At 35.9% G+C, this 22,959-nt stretch overlaps 1 protein-coding gene across 1 annotated transcript in view; it reads left to right on the forward strand.

Annotated features, from left to right (window-relative positions):
• The window catches only part of LOC106059067 (uncharacterized), a 60,026-nt gene that overhangs the window by 26,179 nt on the left and 10,888 nt on the right, over positions 1–22,959 (forward strand). The window contains exons 7-14 of the mRNA XM_056028654.1: positions 2,359–2,490; positions 3,155–3,283; positions 10,375–10,527; positions 10,625–10,822; positions 12,950–13,183; positions 18,153–18,350; positions 18,488–18,619; positions 20,392–20,529. Of these exons, the coding sequence (XP_055884629.1) occupies positions 2,359–2,490; positions 3,155–3,283; positions 10,375–10,527; positions 10,625–10,822; positions 12,950–13,183; positions 18,153–18,350; positions 18,488–18,619; positions 20,392–20,529 (1,314 nt within the window). The remainder of the gene's footprint in view (positions 1–2,358; positions 2,491–3,154; positions 3,284–10,374; positions 10,528–10,624; positions 10,823–12,949; positions 13,184–18,152; positions 18,351–18,487; positions 18,620–20,391; positions 20,530–22,959) is intronic.

A 22,959-nucleotide genomic window follows, 5' to 3' on the forward strand; every position in this document is an offset into this window, starting at 1 on the left:
TGTTGAACAATGTAACTCATGATAAGGCAGTGTGTTTTTGTTCCTAGTCCAGGACAGTTGGACTTTTTGGATATATATAGTCTAAGTGTAGACTCTAACTATTTTTCTGTATTATAGTGAAAATAATGTAATTAAACATGTTATATGTCAGTAAAGTGGCATTCTGAATCTTATTTTGTCATTGTACGTGTCATTATGGTATTATCCAGGACTTGGGTACATTTAGCATGACACATACATATGTATAGTGGAAGAAGACCTTGACAGACCCTCAAAAAAAATAAAGTTGTCCGACTCTATCAAAGCTATAGTATTTTATGGATCTAGGCCATGTCTACAATGTTGACATGAGAAAAGATCGAAAGGATTTAGATCTAGATCTAATTTTAAGAAATACACTTTGCGCAGATAGTTTTTTACTTTGACATTTGAAAATACAAAAGAAGATCCATTGATTTCATTATATAATAAAATTAACCTTCAATTTTGTGTTTCAAAAGCATTTTTTACATAAATTAGTTCCTTATATCTTTGACTACAGATTTCCTGACGAACATTCTTTCATTAGACAATACCGTAATGAATCGCGTACTAAATATTAATTCGTTTAATTGTTTACTTTATAATCCCATCCCTAGATCTAAAACTCTAATTCAACTCTAAGATGATAAAACTTCTCTTCGTACAGATAGTTTTATACTTTAACACATAAACATATTAATTAAAGTCCATTCATTTCATATTTTGATCAAATAAACATTCAAATTTGGTTTTCTAAAGCTACATTCGTTTACGAAAGCTGCGAAGCCGAGTTAAAGGCCTAGATCTATATTCATTTATGAATCGCGTACTAAAAATTATTTCGTTTAATTGTTTACTTTATAATCCCATCCCTAGATCTAAAACTCTAATTCAACACTAAGATGATAAAACTTCTCTTCGCACAGATAGTTTTATACTTTAACACATAAACATATTAATTAAAGTCCATTCACTTCATATTTTGATCAAATAAACATTCAAATGTGGTTTTCTAAAGCTACATTCAGTTACGAAAGCCGCGAAGCCGAGTTGAGATAGGCCTATATCTACATTCATTCATGAATCGCGTACAAAATATTATTTCGTTTAATTGTTCACTTTATAATCCCATTCATTTAACAAAGCTATCGCTCTTTTCGTTTTGAATAGATATGAATGTATCGGCCTCGGGTAAACCTATTTTCGCAAAACTAATTTTATTTTCGTAGCTAAAGAGAAATAACGTGAAAGGATCATTAGCTACGTTTAACATCTAGGCCATGTCTACAATGTTGACATGAGAAAAGATAGAAAGGATTTAGACCTAGATCTAATTTTAAGAAATACACTTTGCACAGATAGTTTTTTACTTTGACACATGAAAATACAAAAGAAGATCCATTGATTTCATTATGTAATAAAATTAACCTTCAATTTTGTGTTTCAAAAGCATTTTTTGAATTAATTAGTTCGTTATATCTGTGACTACAGATTTCCTGGCGAACATTCTTTTATTTGACAATACCGTAATGAATCGCGTACTAAAAATTCATTCCTTTTACATGTTTACTTTATAATCCCATCCCTAGATCTAAAACTCTAATTCAACTCAAAGATGATAAAACTTCTCTTCGCACAGATAGTTTTATACTTTAACACATGAACATACTAATTATAGTCCATTCATTTCATATTTTGATCAAATAAACATTCAAATTTGGTTTTCTAAAGCATTTTTAAGAGACTACATTCGTTTACGAAAGCTGCGAAGCCGAATTGAGATAGGCCTAGATCTATATTCATTCATGAATCGTGTACTAAAAATTATTTCGTTTAATTGTTCACTTTATAATCCCATTCATTTAACAAAGCTATCTCTTTTTTTGTTTTTTATAGATATGAATTTATCGGCTTCGGGTAAACCCATTTTCGCAAACCTAATTTTATTTTCTTAGCAAAAGAGAAAAAACTTGAAAGGATCATTAGCTAATCGCAAACCTAATTTTATTTTCGTAGCGAAAGAGAAAAAACTTGAAAGGATCATTAGCTAAGTTTAACATAATCTAAATCCAATCCACTTGATTAGTAGACACAAACTTAGACCCGCAGGCCGCGGGTAATGTCAGGCTAGTATATATATACATATATATATATATATATATATATATATATATATATATATATATATATATATATATATATATACATATATATATATATATATATATATATATATATATATATATATATATATATACTAATAATTTAATATATAAAAAGTAAAAGAATTACTAACATTTTTACATTTTGATGGTATATTGTAAAATTCTCTTCTAGAATGTCCTCCAGGAACATGGGGATTAAATTGCTCTCAGTGCACGGCACAATGCCCTCACAATTGCCAAGTGGATGATGGAAGCTGTGAAATATTATGTCCAGGTTTTAGTAACCCACCTTTTTGCAATCAGAGTATGTGTTTAATAATTACCTTCTAATTTTAAGGACACAATTACACAAAATATGTTATTAAGACTCGCAGTGCTTTATTAGTTACAAATATACTAATTTCTGAAATTTATTCAAAGATGTGTTTGACAAAAACATACATTTTTTTTTTATTTGTAAGAAAAATTTGCTACATTTAAAATGTGTATTATTATGTTAACAAAATTTAGAAAATAAAGAATATATTATAACTTTACAATCAATTTAAAATTTCGTTTAATTTAATCGAAAAAAACAACTAAAAGCTATTGAAAATTTGAAACTGTTTTACTATTATTGTAAATATATAATGCTAATATGACTTTATAAAATGTGATTCTAGATCATAAAACTCCTCTAAAATGATTATTTGGAAATATTGAAAGTAATAATCCCTATTAAAATGTTCTTAAACCTTGATTGCAATTGACTATACAGTTGTATCGGTACTATTGAAATATATCACAATATTAATTACTTTGTTACAATACTACGGTAGTTTGTATCATTCTGTGATACTAGTGAGATGAAGTGGTCAAAGAAAAATGTGTGAATAATTTTAGGTGTGTGAGATTACGCTTACATCTAAATATTTACACTTTTTTTTCTATCCCCACTGTGAATCTCAAAATGTCTGACTTATTTCTAGCATGTGACAGCGGATGGTTTGGAGATGGATGCAAATACAAATGTCATTGTGAAGATAAATGTGACACTTCAGGATATTGCACAAACAACATGTGTAGTGACGGATGGTTTGGTTACAAGTGTCAATATCGTAAGTAAAAAAAATCCTTAAAACACTAACGTTATATATTAGGAACAAAAAGTTATAGTAGTAATGTTCCTCAAGTGAAAGAAATGATTGCTGATCTTTTGCTGCACCAACGTAAATGGGTCGTTTGGTTGCTGTCAAGTGTCATATTTGTCAGGTGGGGTTTTAGCCGCTTAAGTAGGGGATGATAGGATGGTCCCTTATCCCCAGCCTGAACAGAGTAACACAAGAACATAAAAGTAATGGCATGTAAAATGCGAACATAGAATAACAGTTATTGAACTGCACAGTTAGTGAATAACCACAGTTATCAATATGAACAATATTTAATAATAGTTAATTAGAAGTTATCAATATATTTACATATACATTATACATCACTATCATTGAAGTCATCAATGAATAAATAATTAGTCTAACATCACGCCAATAAATTTACATAACACACCTTCACGCTCACACTCCATCTCGGCGCCCAACGTAACCTCAACTCCCTACACCTCAACAACAAGAGTTACTGCAAAACTCCAAGGCGGAAAGTCGACACACTTTCCCGTAGCCCAAAGCCTAACACCCTGAAACGAAAAGAAAACCTAGATCTAGCGATGCCGCTACAAGAAAGAACTTTTCAATAGCGACCCCCGTACCGAAAGATCAGCCTACTTAATACAACTATGTACTTACGTACCCTTACAAGGGGAAAACAACAACCAGCTATCTAGCTCACAAAAGAAGCTCTCTCTCTCTCTCTCTTGCGGGAACTAAGGATGACGTAAACACACACACACACAATATTCTAGACAACAAAACGCACTTAAAAGAAACTACTTCCTCTACTCTAAAACACCAATATTAAATGTAAATAAAACTTCACGCGCGCACGACATCCCCCCTCTCCCCCTAACTGGATCTTGCGAAGACAAGTCCAGTCTTCAAAAAAGAAAATGAAAACTGAAGTATAGAGACAGCAAAAGAAATTAGGACACATTGCCCAACATTGAAGCCGAAGAATAGAACCTTCATAAAGCCGAAATTACATAATTATTCATAGATGGTGTCGCAAAGAACAACATCTATCATAAAACATTATAACATTACAATGCATAATAAAACAAGCAATACATATCACATACATATTCATATATATCAAGCAATAGCTATAATAAAATAGTCTTTTTGTGCGAATCACACCAGTCTTGAGCACAAGTCTGCAAGTATATTGTCCTCTCCTTTGATGTGACACACGTCGAAGGAATAGTCCTGGAGCATCAGCGCCCACCTCGTAACACGGTGGTTTGTAAAGTTCGTGCTCCGAAGATAAGCCAAGGCCTTGTGGTCCGTCTGAAGGTGGAACGTCTTTCCACAAAGATATCGGTCAAGTTTTCTAATGGCAAATACGATAGCCAAGCCTTCTCTCTCGATGATGGAATACCTCTGCTCCCGAGGCAACAACTTGCGACTCACATACTTGACGGGATGCAGAACACCATTCACGCACTGACTCAATATACCGGAGATTCCTTTGTCTGAAGCATCGGTCTGAAGAAAAAATGGCAATGAAGGATCAGGCAAACGAAGAATGGGGTACCTACACAGATACGCCTGCACCCTGCTCAAAGCCTCCGCGCACTCATGATTCCAGTGCACCTTAACAGACCGACCCCGACACAATAGATCAGTAAAAGGGTACACTAGATCAGAGAATCTCGGTATGAACCTGCTGTAATAATTCACCAACCCAATGAGGCCACGAATCTCCTTTTTTGTTGTGGGCGTTTTAAACTCTAGAATTTTCTTAACATTACTAGGATCAGGCTTAACAACCCCCTGCCCTACATTATGTCCGAGAAACTTAACATTAGTAAACCCCACTTCTAATTTGGCTGGCTTTAACGTAAAACCATTTTCCCTAAGAGCGCCGAAAACATTACGGACACTTTTCAAATGTGTATCCCAATCTTCACTGAAGATACATATATCATCAAAATAAAATACAACGTTTTGCAAACCTTGCAACATACGTTTAACGACCCTATTAAAATGATTTGGGGCCCCACTTAACCCAAAAGGTAAATAGTGAAACATATAATGTTCCCCCAATACACGAAAAGCTGTGTATGGTTTACTTTCCTCACTAATGGGAATCTGCCAGTAACCTTTAATAAGATCAACTAAAGTAAAATATTTGGCCTTATACAATTTGTTAAACAATTCCTCCTGCTCAGGTATCACTTCAGCCTTAAACATTCATTTAACCTAGATATCTTTAAAAAGAAAACCAGTTGAACAATATAATGCTAATATTATACCACCCGCGGTACAATTCAGCATGTCATTAATGATCTTCATCCTATACGACAGAAAATACAACTAGATTCGTAACCCAGATCCAATTGCTAAATTCAAATAGGATAAGATTGTACTATTACGATAGTATATGCTCTATTACATGAGCTTCATCATTTACATTTTACTCTCCTACCAATGACTCAACCAAATATTAACGCAATACTTTCATGTGTGTGCTAGCCTATCAAACCACGCCCGCAAAATTTACCAATGCTACCAGCTTTCCAACTTAACCCTCTCGTCAACCTCTCGCGCTCACACGATGAGGGACTACCACAATACTTTTATTACCAAATTTCGACCTGTCCAAATATTTAACCGCCCTAGCAACGTCTGCTAAGTTCTTAAACCTTACATGTCCAATACCCATGGACTTCCCATTTGCCTCTAATACCTCCACAAAACCAAACAAACCATACTCCCTAAACCTATCCTTAAGCTTTTGCCAATTAATATTGAATGGCAAATTTCTGACAGTTACAGTATAGCGATCCGGCATCAGCTTATACCCACGGCGACCTTCCGAATCGCGACGACCCTCTAGTCATCTATGTCTAGATCGCTGATCTTGGTCATTACTACTATCATTGGGATTTACATCCTCAACATCAGTCTCATTATTTTGGGCACCAAATTCATTAGGGCACTCAGCTGATTTATGACCTTGCTCCCCACAACTGAAACAAACAATTACCTTTCTTTTAACCATTGGACTCTGCTTAATCACAGGCTCACAACATGCTGCTGCCACATACACACTTTCTTCCTTTCTTATTGCTACCTCAGAACCAGCAACCTTGAAACCTTCAATCACCTCCAACATATTTTCTACTGTGCTGCGTTTGTTTAACACGAGCTGCCTGTACACCTCTTTTGATACGCTTTTTAGTATCCTATTTTTAATGAAAAGATCTATGATCTCTTCTACTGTCTTACCGACCTCAGCCATTTTACACCAGTTGTCCAGTGCGGTCCTCAACTCGGTCATATACCCACGGAAGTCATTCTGCCGTGGTTTAACCCGGTGGAACCTTTTGCGGCATGTCTCCGCATTGATGTCTGCGTGGCGGAGAAGTGCCGTTTTGACATCCTCATATTTGTCGCTAAGGAACAGACTGTCCCTCAACATAAAGTTTTTGAGAGGTGTCGTCAGCTTGTATGACAACAGTAGGGCCCACTCTTTACTCTCAATCTTGCACCTTGCTGCTACGGCCTCAAAGTGCGTCAGGTACGCCAGAAGATCGTCCTCTTCCTTCATGCCTTGGAAGTTCTTGTCTAGCCTGTCCAAGACACTCTTTTGTCGCACCTCAACTGCCTGACCTACCACTGCACCTGCCTCTGGCGCCGACTTCTCTTTAAGCCGTGCCAACTCCAGTTCATCTTTTCTCTTGAGCTCCTCTCTAGCATCTCTCTCCTTCCACCTTTCGTGTTCCTCACGCCTGGCCTTCTCCTCCCGTTCATGTCTGGCGGCCTCATCTGCCTTCGCCTCTCTTCTTAGCCGCTCTTCCCCTGCCTTCGCCTCTTTTCTCAACCTCTCTTCACGCTCAAGTCTGGCTTTCTCCTCAGCCCGCGCCTCTTTCTTTAATCTCTCCTCTTCTGCCTTCGCCTCTTTCTTTAATCTCTCCTCTCGCTCAAGCCTAGCCGTCTCTCTTTCAAACTCCTCCTTCTTAGCTCTCTCATAGTCAGCCTTCTGCTCTGTCACATACCTCTCCAACCTCTCACCATCATACCCGAGAGCACGGCCGTCACTGATGAACTGGGCGGTTAGGGTCAACCTCGTCTCCATCACACAGACTATTAAATACTACTTACAGTATAACTATCACTAACAAACCAAAGTTAAATCATAGAGAGAAATATATTATTACTTAATTACAATGGGCGAACTGAAATCACGGGCGCATCGACAAAAACAGGGCCAAGGACTTATCTGCTCAGTATCCCGCGTCGGAAGAAAATCGCCTCACTCCCGGCTCCGCAAAAGAGAAAAGCCACAGACAGCCACAGCCAATGGAGCAGACCAACGGTTCGAACTTCAGGACGGTTCCGGTACACCAGCCAGCAAGACACACAGTTTCAGGTCGATCCCTTCGACAGGCACTCGATCCACTCACACGTTGCCGCTCAGAGTCAGAGGATTCAGGCGTTGGTGACAATAAATAAAAGAACAGGTTACAATAGTTTCAAAGAGTAATTACACACTCTAAGTTTACCAAAACACATGGGAACTAAGCTCATTAGGCAAAATACAAGGGATGCCCAGCTAATCAATCTTGTGCTGTACATAAAGCATTAGACCGCTCAAACGGTTTAAATGTATTTAATTTTATTTAATACATGAACATTACATATATGTCATATATCTTATGTTGGCCTTAGCAAACCAAAGTTAAATCATAGAGAGAAATATATTATTACTTAATTACAATGGGCGAACTGAAATCACGGGCGCATCGACAAAAACAGGGCCAAGGACTTATCTGCTCAGTATCCCGCGTCGGAAGAAAATCGCCTCACTCCCGGCTCCGCAAAAGAGAAAAGCCACAGACAGCCACAGCCAATGGAGCAGACCAACGGTTCGAACTTCAGGACGGTTCCGGTACACCAGCCAGCAAGACACACAGTTTCAGGTCGATCCCTTCGACAGGCACTCGATCCACTCACACGTTGCCGCTCAGAGTCAGAGGATTCAGGCGTTGGTGACAATAAATAAAAGAACAGGTTACAATAGTTTCAAAGAGTAATTACACACTCTAAGTTTACCAAAACACATGGGAACTAAGCTCATTAGGCAAAATACAAGGGATGCCCAGCTAATCAATCTTGTGCTGTACATAAAGCATTAGACCGCTCAAACGGTTTAAATGTATTTAATTTTATTTAATACATGAACATTACATATATGTCATATATCTTATGTTGGCCTTAGCGGTCAACTCACGGACACAAAGGTCACAACGTTTACATTTACATATTGTTTCGACGAGCCCCCATTTCTGTCAGGTGGGGTTTTAGCCGCTTAAGTAGGGGATGATAGGATGGTCCCTTATCCCCAGCCTGAACAGAGTAACACAAGAACATAAAAGTAATGGCATGTAAAATGCGAACATAGAATAACAGTTATTGAACTGCACAGTTAGTGAATAACCACAGTTATCAATATGAACAATATTTAATAATAGTTAATTAGAAGTTATCAACATATTTACATATACATTATACATCACTATCATTGAAGTCATCAATGAATAAATAATTAGTCTAACATCACGCCAATAAATTTACATAACACACCTTCACGCTCACATTCCATCTCGGCGCCCAACGTAACCTCAACTCCCTACACCTCAACAACAAGAGTTACTGCAAAACTCCAAGGCGGAAAGTCGACACACTTTCCCGTAGCCCAAAGCCTAACACCCTGAAACGAAAAGAAAACCTAGATCTAGCGATGCCGCTACAAGAAAGAACTTTTCAATAGCGACCCCGTACCGAAAGATCAGCCTACTTAATACAACTATGTACTTACGTACCCTTACAAGGGGAAAACAACAACCAGCTATCTAGCTCACAAAAGAAGCTCTCTCTCTCTCTCTCTCTTGCGGGAACTAAGGATGACGTAAACACACACACACACAATATTCTAGACAACAAAACGCACTTAAAAGAAACTACTTCCTCTACTCTAAAACACCAATATTAAATGTAAATAAAACTTCACGCGCGCACGACAATATTCTTTTAAGGATAATTAATTAAGGATAAATAATTTGGTAGTTTAGCATTCGCATTGTTCATATCAAAATATAGCCGTGTCCAATGCAGCTAATGTCACGAATCGCTACTGTGACCTCATTCTACCTCTTTCCTGAAAGGTTTAGGTCAAAATAAGTTCACTAAGTAAATACATATTAATTAAAATTAACCAATCAGAGGTCAGAAAAAAGTTGCATACGTCAGCTACTATAAGTTGATAGATCGGAGAAATATTTGGGACAGAAGTTTCTATGATTCTAGAAAAGACGATTTAAAAAGGTTTAAATTGGGGGGTGGGGGGGGGGGAATTATTTAGCCGTGGTCCGTGAGTAATTGCCCTCCTTGAGATTCTGAAGTTGTTACAGGTCCACAAGTTATTATATTTACATGTTTAAAGTAGATTATTAATGAAAGTGAAGTTTATGATAAATAGATACAAAAAACTCATTTGTTCAGTTGTATCAGTATAGTTAATTGCTATTACATTGTGACTATATTATTTCATCGGTTGTTTAAGAATATATTTCAAGTAATGCTGTATTGTGAATTATTGAATTAATGTTTTGAAGGAGTTCATTAAAGAAAGAAAAAAAGAAGAATTTAGAAGTTTCTTCAGTGTATGTAGATCTAGTCATTTTATGTTTCCCCAGCAGGTGATTCCGTTTGTGCTTTTAAATATATATATACAAGGAAAAGATAAGCATTGTATTAAGACACATTCATACATATCAAATTAATCATCACAAGTTTGACACCTAATGTATCCGCATCCATTGGACACCTTTCATTGCCTTCGTCGCTATTGAAATCTTCCTCTGTTTCCTTTTCAAGAGAATCTCTGAGTCTTGATATTTGACGATAAGGAGGACTGACTTAAAAATGAACGACTCTCCATCTAAACTGTTTAAAGAGTATCTCACATACTTATACATTCTAGCTACTTGTAAAGTTTCTTTTATTTAGACCATACATCTACATTGTATTTAAAGGTGATCTCATGTACTTGGTAAGCCTTGAAGCCAATAGAGTAATATTTGACAACAATGATGACACTTGTATAACATCCAAGCCTGATTCTATCATATTACGTTGGAATGAGGCTTACGTCTTCACTTGGCTTAGAATAGTCGTCAAAAATGAAAGTAAGTATTATGTATATATATATAATTATGGATTTATTGCAGCAATATAATTTATCAAAACTGAAAAAATCATTTAACTTTGTTTTTTGTATTCCAGCATTTATTACTGACCTAAAAATTCAGTTTCAAAAGAATGAGAAACAAAGTACTCAATTCCTAGCCTGTCAGAATCAACGATTGTATTTAGTCGATTCTAAAACGATGGACATTTGGTGTGACTTAAACGACACATTTCATCAACTGACACTAACAGGGAAAGCCATACTCTCACTGTGCACTTTAAATGTCAATGGAGGTAGATTCATAATATTGCTATTTGTTTTACGTATTTTTTTTAAATAACATAAGAGGCGAAAAACAAAAAGCGGGCTATCCAGAATATTTATTTAGTGTCTTTGTTGCCCTAGCGTATTATACTTTTAAAAATTATTTTAGCTTTAATTTAATTCTACATTAGGTCTTCTAAAGTGTATCACATTGAAGTTTTCTAAAAGTTTTCTCTTTCGTTTCAAAACAGGTTTCCCCCCCCCCCCCCCAATTTAAAATAAATTTGATGCTTATCTGTTAATCTCTTACTTATTTTGATGAATGCCAATCTGTATTGTGATGAATGCCAGTCTGTATTGTGATGAATGCCAGTCTGTATTGTGATGGATGCCAGTCTGTATTGTGATGGATGCCAGTCTGTATTGTGATAGATGCCAGTCTGTATTGTGATGAATGCCAGCAGTCTGTATTGTGAGGAATGCCAGTCTGTATTGTGAGGAATGCCAGTCTGTATAGTGATGAATGCCAGTCTGTATTGTGATGAATGTCAGTCTGTAATTGTGATGAATGCCAGTCTGTATTGTGATGAATGTCAGTCTGTATTGTGATGAATGTCAGTCTGTATTGTGATGAATGCCAGTCTGTATTGTGATGAATGTCAGTCTGTATTGTGAGGAATGCCAGTCTGTATTGTGATGAATGTCAGTCTGTATTGTGATGAATGCCAGTCTGTATTGTGATGAATGTCAGTCTGTATTGTGAGGAATGCCAGTCTGTATTGTGAGGAATGCAAGTCTGTATTGTGACGAATGCCAGTCAGTATTGTAGTCAACTGTTGATGCTTGTCAGATTATGACAAATTACTCAGTAGATGTATGTTTCTTGTTTGGCTGTATTCCAGTGTAGTTTACTATTAACACAGACTGACAACATCAATTTAACAAGTAGAGAGATGAGTTTGAAATCCGTTGAACAGTTTAACAAGTGTTTAATCCATGAAAAGACCACAGTCTAAATCTCTCAATAAAACACGTCTTTACCATATAGAATCCTATCACTAAATGATTTTCTGTCTCACCCAACAAAGTCAAAGCGTCACTAGTCCAGTTCAATATACGTCTACTATGGTGCATCTCTTCCTAACTAAAATATAAGCTAAGTGCCTAACATTATATATGACACATTAGTACAAGTGTCTCCTAGTGCTATTAGAGAATCGAATGGGTTGCCTGAATCAGCCAGGAAAATCAAAGACTTGAGAGTTTAAGTCATTGATTAATATGCATGACAAGATTGACACATGGAATGGGTGGGACGTAATTATCTTATCTTTTGAAGTGACGTCTGTAACCTTTCAGATAAGATATAAAATTGGATTTGAAATTAACTTAACTTGTATTAACAAATACAACATGCTGCTTTGAAACGATGTACTGATCCTTCACACACTCAACACAAAGTCTAATGTACATTTTTGCAGCTCATGATAAACAAGCTTTGATTCTAAAACTACAAACTTGAAAATAAATCTAGTGAATTTATGCATATTTTATTATTATATTAACAAACAGGCACTGTCATAAATCACGCTTATCGAAGTCTCACGGAGATTGGAGCTTTTAAAAATATTATTGGACAAGACACAATTGTACCAAAAAAAAAAAAAAAGAGAATAAATAAGCGAAAGAAAGAATAGGATTTAATTATCTTTTATTTTGTTAAACATACATTTATGTTGTGGCGAGGTGGTTGGGTTGTAAAACATTCTGCTTTCTTACTGGGGTCTTGAGTTTGATACATATGAAGACTGTTTTTGATAACGACAGGAATTTTTATAAGCACCTGATTCCTACCTATTTGCATGGGTAACCTAAATATATTGCTGAAGTAAAAGAGGTGGGCATTGTACTGGCCTCATGATTTCCTCAAAAACCGTCAAAAAAAAAAGTCATGATGCACTTAACATCAACTGGTCTCATACATCTCATTGTCTGAAAGTGATAGCTCTAATGAGATTTTGTTGAAGATGTGCTTTCTCTGATTGTGTATATTCTCTTTTGGCATAATAAGTTTGAAGCAATCCTGTAATTGCATCTCAATACATTAACGCACTAATGTCAATATTATATGACTTTAAATGTATGTATATTTGTAGGTCGCAATGTTGCTTTAAAACAGAACACATCGCAGTCAGGAACCTATAGTAGTGCAAGGAGCAAGGAAGACGCTGCACAAAGCTCTAACGCTGTAGATGGGAAATTAGATGCCAAGTATTTTACGTTTAAAGAAAAGAGCTGTGCACACACTGCTGTTGGCGACAAAAACCCATTTTGGAGTGTTCAGTTTCTTCCTCATCTGATCACAGAATATGTTTTATATGACAGGAGAGGTAATATAATTATATCGTGCTGAGTAGTTCTAAATGTCAATCTACATGGCAATTAGAATAGAAAGTTTCCATACAGAACACGCGTATGAAGAAAATCTTCTTCTTTTTTAAAATAACGTCTGTATTTTGTAAGATAAGATACAGTCTAGAAAATCGCAGCCCAAGTCGAGTCGTTTACTTGCATCTTTTGCCTAAAAGTATTATTGGCATGTAAATTCTCAAAAAGTTAAGTTCAGATATTAATATTTTAACTAGTATATTCATTAAGTCTTTACAACGAAACATTAAGTGATGCAATATTTCTAGGTTAAAACATTGGCTTTGTTTTTCTACTTTTAACAAAACACAATGGCAGAAAGACTTGAAAACATTGCGTTAGTAATCTAAAGAAAGATTCATCAAATCATTTTTTGATTAAAAAAAAAAGTCAAAGCAGTCAACGAATTCGCATACGCTGCCGCTTCTTTGTTTTATCTATACACATAAAAAAAAAGAAACAGGAGTCAAGCTCCAGAGTTCACCCAATAAAACCTGTTTTCACTTGCTTTCCTGGAAAGCTCTGTTGGAAATATTTTAACATGCTGTATGGAACTTTCATAGGTATTAGTTCAATACAAGTATATAGCTCGTGTAGGGGTATGATTCAATTATTGAGGTTAGTTCAATACAAGTATATAGCTCGTGTAGGGGTATGATTCAATCATTGAGGTTAGTTCAGTACAAGTATATAGCTCGTGTAGGGGTATGATTCAATCAGTGAGGTTAGTTCAATACAAGTATATAGCTCGTGTAGGGGTATGATTCAATCAGTGAGGTTAGTTCAATACAAGTATATAGCTCGTGTAGGGGTATGATTCAATCAGTGAGGTTAGTTCAATACAAGTATATAGCTCGTGTAGGGGCGTGATTCAATCAGTTAGGTTAGTTCAATACAAGTATATAGCTCGTGTAGGGGTATGATTCAATCAGTGAGGTTAGTTCAATACAAGTATATAGCTCGTGTAGGGGCGTGATTCAATCAGTGAGGTTAGTTCAATGCAAGTATATAGCTCGTGTAGGGGTATGATTCAATCAGTGATGTTAGTTCAATACAAGTATATAGCTCGTGTAGGGGCGTGATTCAATCAGTGAGGTTAGTTCAATACAAGTATATAGCTCGTGTAGGGGTATGATTCAATCATTGAGGTTATTTCAGTACAAGTATATAGCTCGTGTAGGGGTATGATTCAATCAGTGAGGTTAGTTCAATACAAGTATATAGCTCGTGTAGGGGCATGATTCAATCAGTGAGGTTAGTTCAATACAAGTATATAGCTCGTGTAGGGGTATGATTCAATCAGTGAGGTTAGTTCAATACAAGTATATAGCTCGTTTAGGGGCATGATTCAATCAGTGAGGTTAGTTCAATACAAGTATATAGCTCGTGTAGAGGTATGATTCAATCAGTGAGGTTAGTTCAATACAGGTATATAGCTCGTGTAGGGGTATGATTCAATCAGTGAGGTGTAAGTCTGATAGATGAATGTTGCCTGTAGTTATCGTTTATAGCTATCTAGCTTAAGTAACTTTGTTACTACTTAGAAACACTAACTTCTATGCTATACAAATTGTTCTCAGTAATTCTTAATAGGTTTAAAAGGTACCAAACACATATCGCTAGGTAACATACAGTCTAGATCATAAGTAATAGGTAATTAGTCAATGAGAGCGCAAACATTACCCCCCGATACCATACATGAAAAATACATCCCCTTCAAAACACAATGGACCTCATTCACCAATCGTAAACAAACAACATTTAGCCTCGTGGTGCTCTATCTCTTCTGTAGAATTTACGATCTCATGTTTAATTCATGATGGTTGTCACGTGACAGTTTTTCCCGTTGTTTTATCAATAAGATCACGTGACTAAATGTTGTTTGTTTACGATTGGTGAATGAGGTCCATTCTGACCAAGACCAGATCAGCTCTCCAACTGACTAGACTGACCTCTAGAAACCGTATTGTTCCCCCTTGGAAAACGCCGTGCCTAAACAGTCCACCCACTCACAACTACTAAAATAAACAAACACACACTTACAATCTCACATCTTATACACCCCTGCTCTTGACATCTCCCACTTAATTCCCCTAGATTTTCCTTTAAAATCTAAGTATATATTATATACACTAAAATTTAATTAGTGACATTGATTGTTGAAGTACACATGGTATTAAAAAAATAATACTTAAGAATACACAGTGCATCTTATTATGTTTACACAAGTAATTTGTTGCGATTCCACAAACTATACCCATGTGTTTAAGTATTAAATAAATAAATCTCATCAAATGCATCAAAACTTTATAAAATACATCAATTATCTTATCTTATCTTATATAATACAGACGTTACTTCAAAAAAGAAGATGATTACGTCCTACGCGTCATGCATTTAGTCATGCATATTAACCAATGACTTGAATTCTGCCAAGTCACTGGTTTTCCTGGCTAGCTCAGGCAACCCATTCCATGCTCTAATAGCACTAGGGAAGAAGGAGTATTTGTACAAATTTGTCCTAGCATATGGGACGAGGAATGTGCCTTTATCTTTGTGTCTTTCAGAGTATTTTATTAAATTTTGTTTTTGTATTTGAAGATTATGGTTCAGTGTTTTATGTATTATTGCTACTTTACTTTTGAGCCTTCTGTCCTGAAGGCTTTCTAAATGTAGTGATTGTACTAAAGGTGTTACTCTAGTCAAATGTGAATATTCGTTTGTTATGAATCGCACTGCTCTATTTTGTGTCTGTTCTAGTTTCTTAATGTTTTCTTGAGTTGAGGGGTCCCAAACAGAGGATGCATATTCTATTATTGGCCTAACCAAGGTTAAATAACATCTTTCCATTAAACCAAACAAGTCCATCAATGCATATGAAATAACTAAACTAATAACTAAACTAATAACTAAACTAATAACTAAACTAATAACTAAACTAATAACTAAACTAATAACTAAACTAATAACTAAACTAATAACTAAACTAATCTACATCTGTTCCACTTGTACAGTTCCTTCACAAATTGATGTCAGATTACAAAATACTGTCCATTGTTTGTAAATATAAAGTTTAAGACTTGACCTCCGATGTTTCTCAAATATGAATGAGACGATGCTTCTTGCAAAGTACAATTAGAAGACACAGAGATGAATAGTTCGGTCAATGTATTTTAGCAATAGCAATAATAGTAGTAACTTCTTCGAGGAGATAATTTTATTTGAACAAACATACTGGATTGCTGAGAAGTGCATTGTCTGAAAACATTTCAATACCAGGTATGCTTAAATCAGAGACAATCATGTGAGTTCAAACTGTCAGCCTAGACAATGGGTCAGCCCTAAAGTTGTCTTTACCTTTTATGTGCTGTATTTCAAAGTCAAAGTCCATAAGGTATAATATCCATCTAGTAATACCAGCATGTGTGGTTGCAGATTTAAGATACTTTAGATTCAGGTGATCAGTCCAAACAATGAACTTACGTGAATACAAGAAGTGTTCCAACTTCTTAATTCCCCATGTTAATGCTAACAACTCACGCTCCATTATGCTGTATTTACATTCTCGTGGGAGTAATTTTCTGCTGAGGAAACGGACAGGATGCAATTTGTTTCCCAAGTACTGTAGAAGTATAGAGCCGCAACTGCAACAGCCTTGTCCGAAGCATCACACTATAGATAAAAACATTTATCTGGATCAGGCAACATTAAAATGGCGCCAGTAGTCAAGTATGATTGTATATTTAGCTTAAGGGTGCAGATTTATTTATTATGTAAACAATAGTATCTCATTAAGAAGTGAATCGAATACGGACAGCATAGTAGGCCTTCTCCATTACCCGGTACCAAAAAGCCTAATATTCCTGATCATAACATTGGCCTAAGTCTAGTAATTTTAAGATTAATCGTGTAAATTCATACGAATGCTAGTCCAGATCTAGATTATATATCAAGATTCTAGATCTAATCTAGATTCTAGATCTAATCTAGATTCTAGATCTAGTTCTAAATCTAGTTCTAATTCTAGATCTTGATCTAGACAAATGGGAGGGGCGATATTAATTTTATTTGCGAGGTGAAAGTCTAACTTTGTGTGACCCCTGTCATTTTAGTTCACTACATCAAGTAGGTCAAGAATTGTTTTTTTTTTTTTCGTGTTGCCAATTTATCTAATTTTGTAAGAAGAATAAATGTTTTTTTACTTTCTCTTTATTACGTACAATATTCTGTTTTTTTGAATGTATGGAAAAGGTTATAATTTTTAGCATACATGTACGCTAAATGAATACATTGAGGCACGTGGCTGAGTGGTAAATTGCTTGGCTTCCGAACTGGGGTTTCGGGTTCGAATCCTGGTGAAGAATGAGATATTCAGGGCGCTCTTGAGTCCACCCAGCTCTAATGGGTACCTGACCATAGTTGGAGAAAAGTAAAGGATGTTGGTCGTTATGCATGACACTCTTGTTGACCGTGTGCCATAGAAACAGACGACCTTACCATCATATGCTCCATAGATCAACAAGTCTGAAAGGGAACTTTATTTAATGTTAATATAAAAAAAAACAACCTATTGTAAAAGTACTTATGTTTTTTTTTATTCATTTTTAAAGATTTAAATTTTAAAGAGATAACATATTTTTTATTTTATTATCAGGCCGCTCATTGATTTTTAAATTTTATGACTTTTATTGATCAAAATAAAACTATGACTTGAATATTCCTTCTCCATTAGTGAAACACGATGGGTTTGCCTTTAGATTTTGTGATAACATAAACTCTCTTTGTAACTTGTTAACTTATATGTCTGCAAGATTTATCGGTGTCGTGGATTAATTTAATTTGATATTATAAATAAGAAAATGCATTTTATTTTTCTAAGATGTACAGCAAGCGAATGTTCTTTAAAAAAAAAATGCTGATTTTTTTTTTCAGATCACAAGGTTGAAAATTTGATTGGATTCACTTTAACTACTTTTCCGAAGACTGATAAATCATTTTATTTTAAAGACAAAAATGTAGCAGTTGAAAAGAAAATTTATCGATTGTTAGATCCAAGAAAGAATATAGTTTCGAATGTAACAATAACTAGGAAAAATTACCTAAATATTTGCGAAGTTGAAATTTATGGGGGTAAGTTAAACAATTATAAGTAGAATATGCATTTTTTAATTTTCACTTGTTAAAATACATCTTTTCAATAAAACTTTCATTATTAAACCACACTGATGTAAAACTATTACATGATAAAATGTATATTTATTTTGTAGAGTGTCCAACTGGGACCTGGGGATTAGCCTGTACTAATTGCTCTCAAGACTGCCCTAATGAATGTCACGTGGAAGATGGACGATGTGTCAATTTATGTCTGGGTTTTACTAATCCTCCATCTTGTGATCAACGTATGTATAATATCGGTTGAAATTATCAATTATCATAGACAAGCTACCAAAAAATATACACTCTCTCTCTCTCTTTCTCTCTCACTCTCTCTCACTCTTTCTCTCTCTCTCTTTCTCTCTCTCTCTCTTTCTCTCTCTCTCTCACTATCTTTCTCTCTCTCTCTTTCTCTCTCTTTCTCTCTCTCTCTTTCTCTATTTCTCTCCATTTCTCTCTCTTTCTCTCTCTCTCTCTCACTCTCTTGAAATGTGCGGTACCCCGTTAGAACTATAAAGATCAAATCAGTCGCCCTTTCTCCCTCACTTGCATAAAGGAAAGTAGCTGGCAGCAGCTGGCCTCTGAAAAGAGACAGTTGGAGAGCTCTTAGAAAGGCTGCGGGACAAACATTTGAGACTTAAAAGAAAGCCATTATTTAAGACAGGCGCAGAAGACGGAAAGAAAACTTTAATAGACCGCCAATGGACAACGACTTTGTCTGAACAAAATGCGGGAAATATGCATGTCACAACTGGGCCTGCGTATTCCTGTAAAACACTGCACTCGTCCTTAATCATCAGAATCGAAGACATTGCTGTTATATATATATACATCTATATTGAAGGGTTGAGAGAACCGCCGCTTGGTAGTCATTGATTATTGTAGGCACGGGGAGCTATTTATTCCGCCAAACTCTCGTCTGAGGGCGTCCAAAGGTACTACTGACCCTGGCCAGACGGTTAACAACTTCCATTGAAAGCAAGGCTTCATTTTATACTATCATCATCATCATCATCATCATCACTCCTTTGAGTTCCTCATGGAACATAGGGCCTCGACAAAAACACGCCACTCTCCACGGTGTCTTGCTAGCTTTTTGATGGTTTCTCAGCTCTAACCGGTCTTCTCTGCTTCTTCAAGTACACTGCGTCGCCATGTTCTTTTTGGTCTTCCTCTGCGTCTTGTTCCCTGGAGGTTCCACTCTAAGGCCTGCCTAGCTCTGTTGCTGGTTTCTTTTCCAAGGGTGAACAGATGAAGACATTTTGTACTATAATTCCTAGATATGTGATGTGGTCTACCACGATATGGAGCTGTCCATTTAAGGTGACCTTAGGCGCTGAGTAGGTTTTATTGGGTGACATCCTTTTGCCGTGGTTTATAGTTAAACCGAAATAGGCGGCAGCATATGCAAATTCGTTAACCTTGATCTGGAGATCATGTTCATTGTGAGCTAGCAGGGCGCAATCATCTTTGTTTTTGTAACGGACAGAAGACGTCGAAGATTGAATACATTGCCTTCTGTGCGATGCCTTCTTGTGACAGCCACGAGATTTGATTCAGAATTACGCCAAAGAAGATAGCGAATAGAAATGGAGCAAGTGCACAGTACCGCTTCATGCCTCACGCTTCATGGATGGCTGCCTGGTAGTGCGGTTTTCGCGCTGGAGTGTCGTGCCGGCTCCCATCCCCTGTCATCCTGCGGCAGGTTTGGACTAGGAAGTAAACTATGTTCAACTCTGAAGGAACATCCGAAATATGTAAAACATTTTACAAACATGCCAATTTTTATTGGGATGGAATCAGATAGGTCACCATTGTGTCTGATCTTTTTATCCAACATAAAACTACTTGAGAATGGATAGGAACGTAGGTGGGCATCTGAGCCGCGTCGAAGGATTTGGTGAGGTCCATAAAGGCAACGTATATTTTTGGGTTCTGCTCTTTGCATTTATCCTATATAATTGTACCAGAACAAATATCATGTCAGACTTAATTTTCCTTTTTTAAAAAATTCCAGCATGTGAAAAAACAGAGTATGGTATTAACTGCACTAAGCATTGCTCCGACAACTGCACAAACAACGAATGTGACTCTCAAACTGGTGAATGTCTTGAATGTAGTGGAAATGGAACTTACTCGGGAACTTGTGATAAACGTAAATTATTTTTAATTTTTAATCTGATAATACGCTAATTTATTTAATTTTTCATTTATGTAAAGTAAAGAGTTTAATACCAAAGTAACAATTAGCAATGTATAGGAAATGTTGAAGTACACCCACGATTATATTATTATTGGGAGAGAGTGTAGTAGTACTACAAACAACCTACCAGAATTAATTAACATTATTTAAGATCCATGTCCATGGTTTTACCCTACTCACGATGGTACTAGTCAAATAGAGGCATTGTGAAAAAAAAATCTATTTTTTATAAGACTTTTCATACTTTAATTAGTATTAAGAAAAACTACTTAAACAACCAAACATTACATCAATATTATAAATACTTTCTAAGGGGTGCATTAAACAAAATTCCACATTAATTTTTACACTGATTAAATATGAATACATGCTACATTGTATCCATTCATATATTTTTTAGGAGACTTTTATTTTAAAGGAGAGCCCTAATGGGTACCTGACATTAGTTGGGGAAAAGTAAAAGCGGTTGGTCGTTGTGATGGCTACATGACGCCCTCGTTAACCGTTAACCGTAGGCCACAAAAAACAGATGAACTTTACATCATCTGCCCTATAGACCACAAGGTCTAAAAGAGGAACTAGTTAGGCAGGTTCGCATCTAACTTTACATTCACTTTCACCTATCCTTTGATCTGCGGGACCGTTGGGGCACTACACAAGATCTGTTAACCTTCTTTCTCCATTCTTATCTCTCATTTGTCTTTGATATAATTTCATTTGGATGTTCTTTCTGAAAATATTGAAGCCTGCCTGGGTGGACCACTTCGGGGGCCGATTTTGAGTTTGTGTTTCCACACAAACTGTCTTTTGTAACCTTGTTTAGTATGTTAAATGTTAGACTGTTCTAGACTGATGTAGACTGTTTGACTTTTCTTGACTACTTGATTGTTTTAGTCTGTTAGACTGTTCTAGTCTGTTAGACTGTTCTAGACTGTTAGACTGTTCTAGACTGTTCTAGTCTGTTAGACTGTTCTAGTCTGTTAGACTGTTCTAGACTGTTAGACTGTTCTAGACTGTTCTAGTCTGTTAGACTGTTCTAGACTGTTAGAATGTTCTAGACTGTTCTAGTCTGTTATACTGTTCTAGTCTGTTAGACTGTTCTAGACTGTTCTAGTCTGTTAGACTGTTCTAGTCTGTTAGACTGTTCTTGTCTGTTAGACTGTTCTAGTCTGTTAGACTGTTCTAGACTGTTAGACTGTTCTAGTCTGTTAGACTGTTCTAGACTGTTAGACTGTTCTAGTCTGTTAGACTGTTCTAGACTGTTAGACTATTCTAGACTGTTCTATTCTGTTAGACTGTTCTAGTCTGTTAGACTGTTCTAGACTGTTAGACTGTTCTATACTGTTCTAGTCTGTTAGACTGTTCTAGACTGTTCTAGTCTGTTAGACTGTTCTAGACTGTTCTAGTCTATTAGACTGTTCTAGACTGTTCTAGTCTGTTAGACTGTTCTAAACTGTTCTAGCCTGTAATACTGCCCTAGACTGTTCTAGTCAGTCGGACTGATATAGACTGTTCTAGCCTGTTAGATTATTATAGACTGTTTGTTCTAGATTCTGACACTGTTACAGGTTTTTGTCTCAATGGCGGTACAAACCCTGCCCCCGGGTATGATACTCTCTCAGTGAACACCTTAAACATTATTCGGAATCGCCCTTCCCTTTGATACATCTGGATCATGGCAATACATTTGTGACTATTAGATTTATTATTTTCAATATAAAGGCACTGCTCATATATTCTCCTCTTTTCAGACTAAAATTGTCATATTAAAAGAACAGACATATGAAAATTTAAAAATGCATATTATTATAGTACGGTATGAATGTATATTTTGTATTTTGTGTATTTGTGTAAAATTCGGTTGTTTTTATACTGCTTTGTTAAGATTAATAAACCAAATTTCCTCAGGAAAATAAAGCGTTGAATTAACATACAATGTAAGGTGAAATGTAGGGAGCATGTATGTATGTCCCGCTTAGAAATCAACACCGTTTGACCAATATTAATGAGACTTGGCATACATGTTCCTTTTAACATAGCTAAGACCGTGGTGTATGTTTAATTTCCCTCATAACCGAAATGCTCTAAAATAAAAAAAATAAATAAAAAAATACACTACATGTATCTCTATTAAAGAACGAAACTTTTTAACAATCGGATAAACCCGATTTCAAGGTATTTTATATTAGATATCAATATGTCGGCTAAACAAGTAAACCCATTTTCACACTCAATTTTTATTTGTGTGGCAAAATATAAATAAAAATGATACGGGAACATTCGCCTTGTTAGACATAGATCTGAATCCGATCCGATCAGTAATACCTAGACTCTTCTCTCTATGCAACGAGTCATATCCAGATAGTAATATTAAATATTTAT

The sequence above is a fragment of the Biomphalaria glabrata genome, chromosome 5 (assembly GCF_947242115.1).
Source record: "Biomphalaria glabrata chromosome 5, xgBioGlab47.1, whole genome shotgun sequence".
Taxonomy (NCBI): domain Eukaryota; kingdom Metazoa; phylum Mollusca; class Gastropoda; family Planorbidae; genus Biomphalaria; species Biomphalaria glabrata.